The following is a 16,675-nucleotide window of genomic DNA, read 5'->3' on the forward strand; positions in this document are numbered from 1 at the left end:
TAAATTGTATTTCTCTGTATTAGGTTTGGTGAGTATGGGAGGGGCCAGGAGAATGATTGTCACACATGCAGGATGATTATCTGCATTATTATCTGCTTTGCGGCTGAACCTTTCCACATGTCGTCCCCCTCATTGGAGCGGGAGTTCCTTAAGAGCAGAGACAGTCTTATTTTTCCATTTGTGCTCTCGGTGCTTAGCAAAGTACCATGTCCATAGTAAGCACTCAATAAATGCTTTTTCATTCATTCAAGAGAAAAGAAAAATGATTGCTACATTGACAACTATTCTTCAAAATCGATTTATTTTTAGTTTACAACATTCAGTTCCACAAGCTTTTGAGTTCCAAATTTTCTCCTCCTCCCACCTCCCTGAGATGGCATGCAGTCTGATATAGGCTGTACATATACATTCACAGTAAACATATTTTCACATTAGTCATGTTGTAAAGATTAGAATCAATGGGAGAAACCGTGAGAAAGAAGAAACAAAACAAAAAAGAGAAAGAGCAAATAGTCTGCTTCCATCTGCTTTCAGACTCCAAAGTTCTTTCTCTGGATGTGGAGGGTGTTTTCCATCATCCACCTTTTGGAGCTGTCTTTGGGCTTTGCATTGCTGAGAAGAGTTAAGTCAGTCATCGCACAATGAGGCTGTAACTGTGACACCCATTCTTAATCTCAGACTCTGCAAGGTGGCAAGCTATCCATTGTGCCATGAAGATGATAGCTAGCATCTAGTGCTCTAAGATTTGCAGAGCACTTTATGTTATCTCATTTAATCCTCACAACAACCTTGGCGGGGGTAGATGCTATTATCACCCCCATTTTAAAGATGGGAAAACTGAGGTGAGAGATGCTGTGTGTGAGGTTAGATACAGCCCATCATCTCTCCTGTGTCCTTGTTAGCCCAGGGATCAAGACTCTCAAAGCATCCTTTATAAAACAAAATAGCCTTAGTTTCTAAAATCCCCAAAAGCTACTGAGAATGTACTTTGAAAAGCATGTCAGCTTCTCCGAATAATATTTAATATGATACCACTACAGATAGGAGTTCAATATGCTCTAATGGCAGTCTGGTAGATAAACACTTTACTCTCGTGAAAAGATTTTTATTGAATCAACAATGGACACAGACGTGTGAGCCTATCTGCTCTACAGAATTTCTTTAAATTGTTTCCATATCAGACAAGCAGTGTTGTCTGCCTGGATGTGGAAGTATTTTCATTATGTAGAATTGTGTATTATAACGGTATTCATTAAAATGAGCTTCCCCGTTTAATAATATGAATAGCTTTGCGCTTGGCCAATTAGGCCTGCACTGTTATAGGTGTAGGTCAAAGCCATCTTAACTGTAAAGCTGTGAGCCCTTCTATTTTTATAACATCTTATTATTTATTAAGCACTTTTCACCTGCCTTCTCACTTGAGCCTTAGCGCAGACTGTGAGGAAGGTAGATGGGAAGAAACCAACAGAGTTTCACTGCTCCCAAATTAGCTCCTTAGAGAGGCCGTAACCAGCGTAGGGGATCGGGGACCAGAAAGTGATCGAGGTGGGCCTGGAGTTTAAGCCTCCAAATCAGATTCCAGCATCCCTTCCATCATAGCACAATGCTTTCACAATAGTTAGGAAGAGCCTGGCACATCCCAGATGTTTTAGTCAAGACATAAAGGGGATGTGTCACCATGTTGTCTGAAAACATCCTCATAGGTCACTTCTAGGCCCTCTTGTCCTAGGATCTTGGTCTGTGGCAAAGAAATAATAGCTACTTTCCCCATGGAGTTTAGTGAATAAGAAGACTGGCACATAGGATTCACACACACACACACACACGCATTGTTGGAGTTGTTTTTCAGTTGCGTCTGACTCTTCATGACCCTGTTTGAGGTTTACTTGGCAAAGATCCTGGAGTAATTCACCATTTCCTTCTCTAGTTCATTTTACAGATGAGGCAAACAGGATTAAGTGACTTTCCCAGGGTCGTACAGCTAATAAGTATCTGAGGTCAAATTTGAATTCAAGTCTTCCTGACTCCAGGGCAGTGCTCTGTCCACTGTGCCACCTAGTTGTTCCACATGCATGCATGCATACATACATATATACATATGTGTGTGTGTGTATTTTCTCCCCTTCTTCGTTTGGGAGTATGATAGTCATTTTACTTGTATGTCTTCAATCCAGAGCCTTATGGCTTGATCTCACCAATGGTCAGGACTTTGAAGATGGTCTTGGAGCAGGCTTGTATTCAGAGGCAAGATAATATGAGAAGAAAGGAAATGTTCTTGACCTCACCTGCTTTGTGTAAGAGAGCAATCTTTCTCTCCTTGCCTTTTCCTAGATCACTTTATTTTGATCCTTTTCCCCCTTTATCTTGTTTGATTCGTGTTTGGGTATATATCAGTTGCCTCAGTTGGGCTGTAAGCTCCTTAAGGGCAAGGACTGTGGTTTTTCATCTCTGCATCCTTTGCATCCAGCATAGCACCTTACCCAGAGTAGGCCCTTCAGTGTATTGAACTAAATAGTTTAAGAAAAAAACATCCTCTAGAGCAGGGCTGTCCAACCTTAGGTTTTTATTGAAACAATAGACAATATATTTTGATTTGCTGTTTTAGTGAGAGCTCTGCAGTAGCTCAGCTTCCTTTACTAAAGCATTTATGTAAATTTCTGTGCTTGTAGGTGGGTGGCATAAGGGCCCCAGGTTGGCTGCATTTTGGATAGCCCTGCTCTAGAGGGTTGTGGAAAGACAGAAACATTAACTCACTACTGGTGGGACTATGAATTGGACCAACCATTCTGGAAAGCAATGTGGAATTATACAATAGAAGTCAGTAAAATGCCCATATTCTTTGACTCAGAGGTCCCACTGCTACTTAAATACCACAGGGAGGTCAGTGAGGGGGAAAAAAAGGCACTCCACATATATAAAAATATTTATAGCAGCTCTTTTTGTAGGAACCAAGAGTAGGAAATAAAGTCAGTGCCCATCGATTGGGGAATGGCTAAATAGCTAGGTGGCACAGTGTATGGACCTGGAGTCAGGAAGACTCATCTTCCTGAGTTCAAATCTGGTCTTAGATACTACCTGTGTGACCCTGGGTAAATCCCTTCACCCTGTTTGCCTCAGTTTCCTCATCTGTAAAATGAGCTGGAGAAGGAAATGGCAAATGACTCCAGCATCTTTGCCAAGAATGACCCAAATGGGGTCACGGAGTGTTGGGCACAACTGAAATGACTGAATAACAAGAAGAAGTGATGACGATGAATACGGAGAAGCATGGGAAGACTTAGGGACTGATGCAGAGTGAAGTCAGCAGCACCATGAAATAGTAAACAGAGTGACATCAATTGTAAAGAACCCCAAAACATGAAATGGTCTGCTTTGAAGCAATAATAACGTTGCCTGGCTGAAAAAAGAGATATGAAAAGACAACCTCTCTCTCTGCTTTGTAGAGGTGGGTACTGAGTGTGCCAAACCATACACTTAAGGTTAGACTTGGTGGATATTGGCTTTGCTGAACTAGTTCTTTTTTTATTACTATAAATGATAGTTCCTTGGGAAGAGGCTAGAAAGAAGGCTATAGTGAGAAATGTAGGAAATATAATAATGAGACATTGATACTTAAAAAAAAAAGTATCCTCCCTGACCATAATGGCTAGTATGGTTTTTTGGGGTGCTACGCCGGGCTCAAAAGGTCAACTCAAAAGTCAGAGCTGGGAGTGACTGTTGTTAGGAAGCCCCCCACCTGTTGCCAGAGAAGCCTTTACTGCTTTCCATTAGGTCTGCCTATCTAGATGACTCCCCTTTCTCTGTGCTGCAGTATCTTAGAGGGCTTGGAGCTTGGGGCAGGGAGGCTGGGTGAGGAGGCCTGCGGTGCTCTTGCCCTCCTTTATGGGGTCTGCGTTGGCCTGACCAGATGTCTTTGGTGACCCCCAGGAGACCTGTGTGGCTGCCTTGGCCAGGGTGGAACGCACGGATTTCCTGTCCCCCATGTGCATTGGAGAAGTGGCTCACGTCAGTGCTGAGATTACTTACACCTCGAAGCACTCAGTGGAAGTCCAGGTCACCGTGATGTCAGAAAACATCCTCACAGGTAAGTTCCAGGGCCTCTTGTTCCTAGCAGCCACTTTCTCCATGGGATTGGTGGGAAAGGCCTACTTAGGAGTGCTATGGGATGGGGAAAGGGGGAAGTGCTTTTCTCTCTCATCATTGTCAGTTTCTGATCTCAGGTGATATTTCTCTGCACTCTAGGGGTGTTAGGTTTGTGTGAAGAATTGTGAAACCCAGAACTGTTCTCTCCCGTGGAGGTGGCCTATTCTAGGTCCTTCTGGTTACTATTCTGGGTACCAGTAAATCAGACCTGGATTTGAGTTCACTGGGACGAACCTTTGACTCTGGCTTGATCTGAATACTCTCTTCCTTGGCAGTGGTAACCATGGTAACACAGCTTCATCTTCCCACATGGCAGCTGCAGAAGGATGTGCTGATGGTTCTTACACATACAGACATTTCTTTTTATAGCTGGGTTTTCAGTGATAAAAGTCTATCTCCTCCTTTGTCCACTGTCTCTCCCTGCAGGTACTTTTCTTCCTCCTCATCCCTAGACAAAGTAATGATAGAAGTTCTCATCTGGCTTAAAGCACTCACTGATCATCTCGTTATCACCACGATATTTACTAAATGCCTTTACCAAATGTTGCTGGGCTAGTCACTGTATGAACAAGTTTCAGTTTCTCCCCTCCCAAATAAGTGTTAGGAAGAACATTCATGAAGCCAAATGTTGGCTCAGTTGTTCAGTACATTTCTGGGTATCTGGGTGGCAGGAAGCATTTTGTTGGTTTCAGCATAGCAGGCGATCAGAACAGCATCTAGTTAATGGAGCTAGATTACAATGAATAATTTAGATCAGCAAGGGCTGTGGGCAGTCTGTGGGCCTGAGAAGACAGATAAGCTGACTCAGAGGGTGTGTGAGTTCTTGGTCTTCAGCAGAATAAGAACATTTGAACAGAGGAGGAAGGCTTGCAGTTGTGACCAGAGTGGCTCCTTCTGGCCTCTACTCTTGTGAGGTCATTTGGCAAGAGGTCCAGGGAATGACTGACCATGTGGAGTTTGCCCTGTCCTCTCCAGTGGACCGTGGCTCTCTATTATGTGTCTGTTAGGCTATGCTGTCTCTCTAGATCTGAAGTTTTGCGATTTAATTCTTCCTAGCTGAAGTTGCTTCTGTCTGAATAATTCTTTGTTTAGGTAATTGAGGGATATTTGGGGGAAGATAGCAAGGATACTTAGCTCTAGCCAAATAAGTGCCTTTCTCTAAATGCAAATTTATTTTTAGAGTGCATATTAAGAGTACAAAGAGAATGGCTTTAGATATATTTAATTTTCTAAGATGGAAAGAGGTAGAATATACTGAAACCCAACTTTAATGAATGACTAGCTATATTCCTAGATTAGTGTAGTAGCAGCTCGTATTTTAAGGAAGAAAAACAGTCACTATTTGTATAGCCCTTTAGACAACATCTCTTTTGAGCCGTAAGGTGGATGCTTTCATGATCTCCGTTTGATAGATGAGTAGAGGGGTGCTCCGAAAGCTTAAGTGACTCACTGTCCTGTTGCCTTGTCCTCCATGCAGGCTCAGGGCTCCTTCTGCTCTCTACCTTACCAATTAGCATTGTCATGGCAACTCTACATCATTCAAGTTGCTGGGATAGAAGGATGCTGAAGTAACAAGAATGTATGTTTCAGGAGGTGTGGGAGCCATAGGCTTTAAGGGGAGCTCATTATCTTGGATTGGGAAACTACCCTGTCATTTTCAGAGTCACACTTTCGTGTGGTCTCTACTCTGGGAACAGAGCATTTAAGAAGTCATTCAACTCCTTGTGCTGTGTGGATGATTGTTGGGCAGCAGGATGAGCTGGGCTTCACGTTGATCCTCCCTCAACCAACTCAAACCTGCTCTGAGTCAGAGGCATTTGTATCTTGGCTTTCCACGCCTGCCTTCCCCCATTTGTCTTTAGGAACACAATCTGGAGCCCCCTTCCATTGCTTAAGTTGTCTCTGAGTATCTGCTTTGATTTTCTGAAGCTGTATCTCAATCCCTCCAGCAGCTAAGGGAAAGTTTCTCCCTTTTCTGTTATTTGATGGATTAAGACTTAGCAATCAATAGGTCTTCCATTATTCTGTAGATCAGGGGTGAGGAACCTGTGGCTTGACGCCACATGTGACCCTCTGGGTCCTCAAGTGTGGCCCTTTGACATTCAGCCCCACCCCTGCTTTAGATCCTGGGGGGTGGGGATGGCTCCAGTTCCATCACCACTTCCCCAATGCTCTCTTTTTCTTGTGTGACTAAGTTGAACTGAGCTTGGCAGTGGAATGAAGAAAATGGTATTCTACCACCTTAGAAGCTTTTTGTTATTGTTCAGTTGTTTCAGTCATGTCTGACACTTTGTGACCCATTTGTGGTTTTCTTGGCAAAGATACTGGAGTGGGTTGCCATTTCCTTCTTCAGCCCATTTTACAGATAAGGAAAATGAGGCAAACAGGCGTAAGCGACTGATTTCTGAGGCCAGTTGTGAACTCAGGAAGATGAATCTTCCTGACTCCAGGCTTGGGACTTCTGTGCCACTTAGCAGCCTTAGATTTCAAGAACTGTTTTTGTTTTTGAAGGCAGTCAGGGTTATGTGACTTGTCCAGGGTCACACAGCTAGTAAGTGTCAAGTATCTGAGGCCGCATTTGAACTCAGGTCTTCTTGGCTCCAGGGCTAGTGCTCTGTCCACTTCGCCACCTAGCTTCCCAGTTTCACATGTAACCCTCCTCATTTGATTCCTGTTTCCCTGCTCCAGGGCTGCTGAGTGTCACTTGTAAAATATCATCAGGTTAAGCTGATTTCTCCTACCACAAATGTATGGCACAGAATCTCATTTGGGCCCTTTCTACTGCTCTTATCAACTCTCTGTTTCATTCCCCATAAACCTTTTTCTTCTCCCCACACCCAGTGGTATATAGTGAATGGCATCATGGACTTGGAACAGTCAAGCCTTGGTTTCCAGAGTATTTGACGTGATTCACAGGGTGGCCACAGACAGTCCTTTAGCTTCCCTGGGCCTCAGTTTCCTCTTCTGTAAAGTTGGAATGATACTGCCTGAAGTGCCTACTTCACGGAGTTGTTGGGATCAAATGAAATAATGTGTATCCTGAAAGCCTTGGGCAGATGTCAGCTGTTTGTGTTGGGCTTACACTCATAGCACATGCCCTAGCTTCCCACTGTACAGAAGAGGTAGGGGCCTCCAGCATGAGCCTCCTCCTTCCTTGGTTCCTCCGACTTCTCAGGCTCCTCTTCGACTTTCTCCTCCTTTCCTCTGGTCCTGGCAGAAGAGATCTTTCTGTACCTTCCTAAGGCTACTCTCCTAACGTGGGCCCTTGATTCCATGCCCCCCACCTTCTCTAGGTATCCTCTTCTACTAGTCATCCCTCTCTCGAGGACACCTTCAAAATCTCCTCTGCTGTCGTCTGCCAATGTGCTTGGATCACCCCAATTCTAAAAAAGCCTTCTTTCTCCCATCATGCCCCACCCACTTACTGACTTCTCATTTCACTTTCTGTCACTGGTTAACTTCTCAAAAAAGTTTCCCACACCTGCTGCTTCTACTCTTTCTCTTCCCCCTCTTTGCTTAAAGCTCCTGCCTCCCTGCCCTGCCACTTGGGAAAGCCTTTTCTCTCCTTCCCCCTCCCCCTCCCCACCTCTCACTTTCCCCCCTCCCTTTCTCCTTCTCTCCCCATCCTTACAAAATCCAGATTCTCCTTGACCTCTCTGCCACCTTGGCCATTGATGACCCTCGACTGGATACTCTTTCCTACCTTTGCTTTAGTGACACTGCTGTCATTAAACATTTAACTGCACCTTCCTTACTGTCTTCTTACCTCCTTAAAGTGACTGTTCCTCAAGTCTCTACTTGGCCCTTTTCTCTTCCTCCTTTGGCTATCTCACTTATTCCCACGACTGTTTGTTACCCTTATACCTGTATCTTTTATTTCATGCCTCTTTTTCTGAGCTCTCGGCATCTCCAGCTGCCCATAGGACATAGCCAATTGGTTGTCCCATTGCCCCTCCAAATGACCTAGATTGAGCTCATTATCTTTCCCCTAAGTCTGCTCCTATTTCTGACTTCATTATTTCTATCTTTAGCACCACCATTAATTTGGTTTATCATGTTTGTAATCACTGACTCTTCCCTCCTTTTTAAAGGAAATGTTTTATTGATGTTCCTTTTTTTAGTATCACTGTCACTCCCCAGAGAAGCCTCCCTTGTAACAGAGCGCAGTTAAACAAAATAGATCGATACATTGGGCGTTTTGGACATGTGTGCTTCATTCTGCAGCTCTGGCCTGTCCATTGCCTCTCTGCCGAGAGGTGGGCAGCATCACTTCTCCCAGGTCCCTGTTGGCATTTCTTTGATCAGAATTCTGATGTTTTCCAGTAAGGTTTTCCTGTACGTTTTTGTGGTCATTTTGACTCTTGTTTTCCTGGTTCTAACTCTACTCTGAATCACTTCATAGAGTCTTTCATATTCATTGCTTCTAATGGCGTGAGAATATTCTGTTCCTTTTGTATACAATAGTTTGTCCAGCTATTCCCTGAGTAACAGGCACCCTTTGTTTCCAGCCCTTTGCTACCACAACATGTCACCCCACTTAACTAATCCAGTGCCATATCTTGTCATTTCTTTCTCCACAATGTCCCTTCCAAATGATCCCTTCTTTCTCTTCATGTGGCTGACCCCCTCATTGATCCCCTCATCATCTCTCACCTGGACAATTGTCCTGGCCTTTTGGTTGGTCTCCTTACCTCCAGTCTCTGCTCTCTCTAATCCCATCTTCATCCAGCTGGCACAGTGATTTTTCCTAAAGTTTAGGTCTGACCAGATCACCTCTCCACCTCTCTACCCCACCAGCACACTGTCCTAGGATCAGTAGAAACCCCTTGGCTGGGCATTCAAAGCTCTTCCTAGTTTTCGTGCACATTACTCTCCTCCGTGCCCTCCAAATCCCAGTCAACTTTGCCTCTTTGCTGCTTCTCACTCATTAAGCTCCATCTTCTATCTGCTTACCTTGGCAGTGGCTATCTCCCCTGCTCTCCCTCTTCACCTGGGCCTCTTCAAATCCCAGCATCCTTTAGGAATCCGCTCAAGTGCTGCCTTTTCTGGTCCCTCTAGCTACTTTTGCTTTCCTCTCCAAGGTGACCTTCTGTGTACTCTGTATTTATGTTGTGTATACCGATTGGTAGATGTGTTTCCTCTCCCAGTCTAGTGAGAACTTCTTGAGGGGAAGAACTGTTCTTGCTTCTTCCTTGCATCCCCCAAACTTAGCATAGTGAGGGCTTCTTCACTGATCCCTGGGGCAGAGTATATGAATCGCTTATTGCCTTTTCTAATATAATTCTGAATTGCTTTCCAGACTTGTTGGACAAGTTCATAACTCCATCAAGAGGGCATTAGAGGCTCTCTTCTCCCCAGCCTGTCCAACAATTGTAGTTTTCTTTTGTCGTGTTTACTAATATGATGAGTGTGACATAGAACCTCAAAGTTGTATATCTTATTAATATGATTTGAAGTCATCTTTCATATGAGGGTGGAGAGTTTACATTTCTTTTGAAGACTGCCAGTTCATATCTGAAGTACAGGTCTTTTGGGGGCTTTACCTTCTTATATCAAATTAGTTATCAGCCCCTGTGTATTCCACTCGCATATGTTCTTTGTATCTTTTCCAGGGCTGAGCGAGCCAAGGGCTTTGCAGGCCAGCTCCCATCAGGGTACATTTATTAAGTGCCTCCTGTGTGCCAGGCCCTGGGGATGATAAGAAATGTTTGTTGAAACGCTAAGGTACCACCTTACACCTGTCAGATTTGCTAACATGACAGAAAAGGAAAATGGTAAATGTTGGAGGGGATGTGAAACAATTGGGACACTAAAACACTCTTGGAGTTGTGAACTGATCCAACCATTCTGGAGAGCACTTAGGAAGTATGCCCAAAGGGCGATTAAACTGTGCATGCCCTTTGGCCTAGCAATACCACTTCTAGGTCTGTTTCCCAAAGAGATAAAAAAAATGGGGGAGAGGACCTATATGTCCAAAAATATTCAGAACAGCTCTTTTTGTGTTGACAAAGAAATGGAAATAGAGGCGATGCCCATCAATTGGGGAATAGCTCAAAAGTCGTGGTATATGATTATAATGGAATATTTTTTGGTTTGTGGTGTTTTTTTTCTTCCCACAACATGACTAATATGGAAATATGTTTTGTGTGATTGCACATAAATGATCTATATAAAATTGTTTTCTGTCTCAGGAATTGGGGCACCAAGAGAAAGAGGGAGAGAATTTGGAACTCAATTTAAGAGAAAGAATGTTAAAAATTATTTTTATATGCAGAAAACAAAATACTATTTTTAAAAGAAATGTTTATTAAATAAATGAACGACTCTGCAGGCAGAAACTTCCTGATGCCCATATTCAGAATTTTTGTTTGAATTGTGGACAATGGTCTTTTCATTTATGTTAAACACAGCCAAGAGCCCTACTAAATTTTTGATGGAGTCTTTTTCTCTTAAAATTTATTTTATTTTTAATTTATGGAATAAAACAAGCATTTCTATAATATAGTATAACAAAAAAGATGATTACACACGAAACTGGAAATGCGCAGCTTGCTGTTCTTTTAAAATATATAATAAAGTTATCATGTAAATTTCTTTTTTTTTCCTTCCTTTCCCTCCCCTCTCTCCTGCCTAGAGATGGCTACCATTAGACACAAATAATTATAAATATGTAAAATTATTCCACACATACTTCTATTTATCAGTTCTTTTACTGGATACATATAGCATCTTTTAATTTGTGTATTTATAATAGTCAAAATGACTTACTTGCTCAAAGTCATTCTTAAAACAATATTGCTCTTACCATGTAAAATGTTCTCTTGGTCCTGCTCCTTTCATTCACTGTTCATTATTTCATGCAAGGCTTTCCATGTTTTATTTTTTAAGATCGTCGAGTTCATTATTTCTTCTTTTTTCTTTTTTTTTTTTTTTGCAGGGGGCCAGGCAGGGCAATTGGGGTTAAGTGACTTGCCCAGGGTCACACAGCTAGCGAATGTGTCAAATGTCTGAGGCCATATTTGAACTCAGGTCCTCCTGACTTCAGGGCCGGTGCTCCAGTCACTGTGCCACCTAGCTGCCCTGAGCTCATTACTTCTTATAGCATAGTGGTATTAAATCACTTTTGACCAAAGTTATTTTCTAAGAGTATGACTTTATTTGTAGTCATCAACTAATGCAGGAGTTTTTAATCTTAGAAATGTGGAAGACTTGTAGGATGGGTCTTCTCAGGACCCCTAAAGTATTTGCAAGCTATCCCATTGGTTAAATTACCATAGGCTCGGATGTGCTCTAGGTGTCCATTTGCTTGGTCCAAGTTCTGAGTTAATAATTTCACTTAATTTTGTGGGGACTGAAGAGTGTCCTCTTACTTTGAAATTTGATAGAATTTAAATTGAATTGGAGATTTCTGAAAGGCTGACTGTACCATGTCCTGAGGCACAACATGGAGCCTTTTGAATGGCTGGGCCAGGGAATGAATGACTTTTCACCCCTGGACCTCAGGATACATAGAAAGGAAGGTAGGTCTACCTGCTTGCCAGCAGGCAGGAAACCCAAGCCAAGTCCTTTGGGGTAAGAAAAGAGTGTAGAAATATGTTAATCACTCTCCATGGAATTAGGAATCTCCCAGGACTGCTTTAGAAGCCAATCCTTGGGGGAACAAGCTGTCTGTCTGTTTGCAAGAAGCTACTCATCAGGGCATCCACAGAAGAAAGAGCATTTATCCCTAAGGCCTTGTTGCTGTTCTGATTTGTACTGGTCTGCTGGGGTCAGCATAGGACAGCAGAGCTGTGAACAAGAGCTGGACGGTCACTCCTGAGTAGCCAGTCAGTGCTGCTGTGGACCTCAGAAAGGAGCTGTTCCATTCCATGGAAAAGATGAAGCATGTCACTGTTTTTCAGGCATAGTATCACAGAAATTCGAAATTATCATGACCACTAATAGTAACGGCATTTTCAATCGTGTTTGTAATTACTGTTCATAGTCTTGATGGGAGGGGCGAGGAACCAGATGTATAATTTCATTGGCATAATGAATTCCTGATAAGGAAACTGTTCTCTACCAATGTAGAGCATCTCTGCTCTACAACTGAGTGTTGGAGAGACTTGCCCAGGGCCACACAGCCAGGCCAGCTCTCTCTCCCTCACACCGCTTTTCCTTTGCCTCCCTCATGCCTTTACTCTCCCAAGAATCCTCCTTGCCTGCAGCATTGCCGCTCCCCCAGTCCCCTTTCTCATTCCCATTTTTTGTTGTTGTTGTCTTTCTCCACTAGAATGTAAGCACTGGTGATACTGGATCCCCAGTGCTTCATTTGACACATAGTAAACATTTAAAATATCTATGAAAAGTTATTTTTCATTTTCTTGAACTTAACAAACAACAAATATGTTTTTTTCTTTTAAAAAAAAGCACAAGTTCTACACAATAGACATTTGTGATTTCATGTACAATCCTCTCCTGTTCTACCATCTGCACTGTATCCATCCTACCTTCCTCCCCTCCCACCCCCCCAGTGAAAAAGGAAAACAAAACCCCTGTTACAAACATGTATAGTCTAAGAAAATTCCTGCATTGGTCACATTCCAAACAAAAGTCTCAGTCTCCACTCTGAGTCTATCACCTCTCTGCCAGGAGGGAGGTTCTTAACATAATTTGTTCAGCTATTCCCCAAATGATGGTCACCCACTTAGTTACCATAATAAAAAGAACATAAATATAATATATAATATTAATAATAATAATATAATACAAATATTTTTGCATGTATGTACATATGGATATAATGTGTGCATATATGTATGTTATATGTTTTCCTCTATTTAAAAAAATCTCTTTAGGGAATGGATCTAGTCTGGGTGTCAGTAGGTCAAAGATTACTCACAACTGAGTGCTCTGGGAGGGGATACAGTTCCAAATTGCTCCACCAACCATGCATCATGATGTCAGTTTTCCTGCAGACCCTCCAGAAGTTGTCATCTTCCTTTTCCATCTTCTTTGCCAATTGGATGGTTGTGAAATGGAACTTCAGAGTTGCATTACTGTGCATTTAAAAAATATTAATGATTTGGAGAATTTTTTTATGTCTATGGAATTTTTCCTCTATAAACTTCTTGTTTATATTCTTTGGCCATTATTTATTGGGGAATGGCTCTTACACTTAAATATTTGAATCAGTTCACTATATATCTTGGATATAGGACTGCTATCATAAAAACTTATTGCACAGATTTTTCCCCAGTTAAATATTTCCTTTCTAGTTTTAGTTGCATTGATTTTGTTTGTGCAAAAACTTGTCAACTATGTAATTAAACTTGTTCATTTTATTTTCTTTGATATGCAGATCATACCTCATACCTACATTGCATACCCATCACTTAGTGCTGTGATATGTACATAGTCCAAGATGTACTAGACTTGGAGCCTGTCTCAGCTCTTACATTTACCAGCTGAGTGACCATGGACAACCTCTATACATTTCAATATCTTCATCTTTAAAATGGGTAAAAACAACCTACCTCATAGGGATGTTGTAAGGCTCAAACAAGAGGCTTTATAGAAAGCATTTTTTCAGCTGTAGAAAGCGTGGCAGTGGTGGTTGTGATTGTGATCACAGAAGGGCTGTGGCCTTCATCTAGCTTCACTTGCTTCTTTGCAGATGAGGAGGAATGAAGGCCCAGGGAGGAAAAGTCACTTATCTAGGATTTCAGATCTTCTAATTCAAGATCTAGCCCTCTTTCCACTTAAGGATGCTAATGATTGGTAGTAAAAATAGTTAAGAAGGTGATGACCTCTCTTTCTCCTATGTGTCCTTCAAGGCCCAGGGGGCTCAGCTCACCTTGCCCTACAGGGCTTTGTCTGCCATTCCAGCTAACAGTGATTTGTTCCAGGAGGCCTGTTGATCTTTGCTAGCATTTATTGCCTAAGCCATACAGTTTGCCACATGATTATAAATTGTCCTGTATTGTTCTTGTATTGTTTCTCGTGTAGATATTATGATTAAAAATGAATTCTTTGAGGGCAAACATTGCATCTTATTCTTTTAAAAATATTTGAAGCAGTGATTTTTGCAGGGGGGAAGATATAGTATCCTAACATGTACACTGCTATAGGTGGTAGAGCCAAGATGGTGGATGGAAAGCAGGGACTCGCTTAAGCTCTCCCCCAGATCCCTCCAAACACCTGTAAAAAATGGCTCTGAACAAATTCTAGAGGTGTGGAAACCATGAAATAGCAGAGGGAAACAGGTCTCCAGCCCAGGACACCCTGAATGGTCACTGGGAAGGGTCTGTTGCACTGTGCTGGGAGCAGAGTGCAGGACCAACCAGACTGGGAGTAGGGCGGAGCAGGCCTTGGGGCCATGAATGACTGAGCTGTGGCAGTTACCAGACTTCTCAACCCACAAATGCCAAAGGCCATGGAGCAAGTTAGTGGGAAAACTGCTGAATCTGGGTGAGAGCAGTCCGGCTCCAGCCCAGGGGGCAGTGGAGGTGGTGCTGAGGTGGCAGCAGCAGCAGGGAACTCCTGCAGCTTCTTCCAGAGCTCCAGCTGCAGTTGCTTCCGGCCCCAGGCTCACATGGTGGTAGGAATCAAATGGCAGATCAGAGCGGGAGTGCAGGGAGCACTTTGCTGGCACAGAGGCTGGTTCTCTTGCTGTGCCGTGCTTAGATATGTATTGTGGTCCTGGTTGGCAGTTCATGGGGGAGGAGGAGTGCTGCTGTGGCAAAGCTTGCAGTGACTGGAGTAGAAGTAGCTCCGAAAACAGCAGTGCAGCCTGTAAAGTTTGGGACAAAGTACTCTCCACAAGTAGTCATACCCTGACAAAAAGCTCAAGGGTCAAGTAGTTGGCTGGGAACATGAACAGGCAGCGCAAAAGGACTCAGACTCTAGAATTTTTTTTTGGTGACAAAGAAGATCAAAACATACAGCCAGAAGAAGTCAACAAAGTCAAAGAGCCCACATCAAAAGCCTCCATGAAAAATATGAATTGGTCTCAGGCCATGGAAGAGCTCCAAAAGGATTTGGAAAAGCAAGTAAGAGAAGTAGAGGAAAAATTGGGAAGAGAAATGAGAGTGATGCAACAAAAGCATGAAAAACAAGTCAACGACTTACTAAAGGAGACCCCCCAAAATATTGAAGAAAATAACACCTTAAAAAATAGACTAACCCAAATGGCAAAAGAGCTCCAAAAAGCCAATGAGGAGAAGAATGCCTTAAAAGGCAGAATTAGCCAAATGGAAAAGGAAGTCCAAAAGACCACTGAAGAAAACACCACCTTAAAAATGAGATTGGAGCAAGTGGAAGCTAGTGACTTTATGAGAAATCAAGAAATTATTAAACAGAAACAAAGGAATGAAAAAATGGAAGACAATGTGAAATATCTCATTGGAAAAAACACTGACCTGGAGAATAGATCCAGGAGAGATAATTTAAAAATTATTGGACTACCTGAAAGCCATGATCAAAAAAAGAGCCTAGACATCTTTCAAGAAATTATCAAGGAAAACTGCCCTGATACTCTAGAGCCAGATGGTAAAATAGAAATTGAAAGAATCCACTGATCGGCTCCTGAAAAAGATCCCAAAAAGAAAACTCCTAGGAATATTGTCACCAAATTCCAGAGCTCGCAGATCAAGGAGAAAATACTGCAAGCAGCCAGAAAGGAACAATTCAAGTATTGTGGAAACACAATCAGGATAACACAAGGTGTAGCAGCTTCTACATTAAGGGATCAAAGGACTTGGAATATGATATTCCAGAGGACAAAGGAGCTAGGATTAAAACCAAGAATCACCTACCCAGCAAAACTGAGTATAATGCTCCAAGGCAAAATATGGATTTTCAATAAAATAGAGGACTTTCAAGCTTTCTCGATGAAAAGACCAGAGCTGAATAGAAAATCTGACTTTCAAATACAAGAATCAAGAGAAGTATGAAAAGGTAAACAGGAAAGAGAAATCATAAGGGACTTACTAAAGTTGAACTGTTTTGTTTACATTCCTACGTGGAAAGATGGTGTGACATGAGACCTTTCTCAGTATTAGGGTAGTTGAAGGGAATATACATATACATATACATATACATATACATATACATATACATATACATATACATATACATATACATATACATATATATATATGTATATAAACAGAGGGCACAGCGTGAGTTGAATATGAAGGGATGATATTTAAAAAATAAAATAAAATTAAAGGATGAGAGAGGAATACATTGAGAGAGGGAGAAAGGGAGAGATAGAATGGGGTAAATTATCTCACATAAAAGTGGTAAGAAAAAGCAGTTCTGTTGGAAGGGAAGAGGGGGCAGGCGAGGGGGAATGAGTGAATCTTGCTCTCATCAGATTTGACTTGAGGATACTCAATTGAGTATCTTACCCTACAGGAAAGTAGGGGGGAAGGGGATAAGAGAGGGGGGTTGATAGAAGGGAAGGCAGATCAGAGGAAGAGGTAATCAAAAGCAAACACTTTTGAAAAGGGACAGGGTCAAGGGAGAAAACTGAATAAAGGGGGACAGG

General features: G+C 42.3%; 1 protein-coding gene across 5 annotated transcripts in view; it reads left to right on the forward strand.

Moving 5' to 3' along the window:
* The window catches only part of ACOT7 (acyl-CoA thioesterase 7), a 176,305-nt gene that overhangs the window by 55,449 nt on the left and 104,181 nt on the right, over positions 1-16,675 (forward strand). For all 5 annotated transcript variants that reach the window (XM_036744361.1, XM_036744360.1, XM_036744363.1 and 2 more), the window contains exon 3: positions 3,928-4,084. In XM_036744361.1, coding sequence (XP_036600256.1) covers positions 3,928-4,084 — 157 coding nt within the window. The remainder of the gene's footprint in view (positions 1-3,927; positions 4,085-16,675) is intronic.

This window comes from Trichosurus vulpecula, chromosome 2 (assembly GCF_011100635.1).
Source record: "Trichosurus vulpecula isolate mTriVul1 chromosome 2, mTriVul1.pri, whole genome shotgun sequence".
Classification (NCBI taxonomy): Eukaryota; Metazoa; Chordata; class Mammalia; order Diprotodontia; family Phalangeridae; genus Trichosurus; species Trichosurus vulpecula.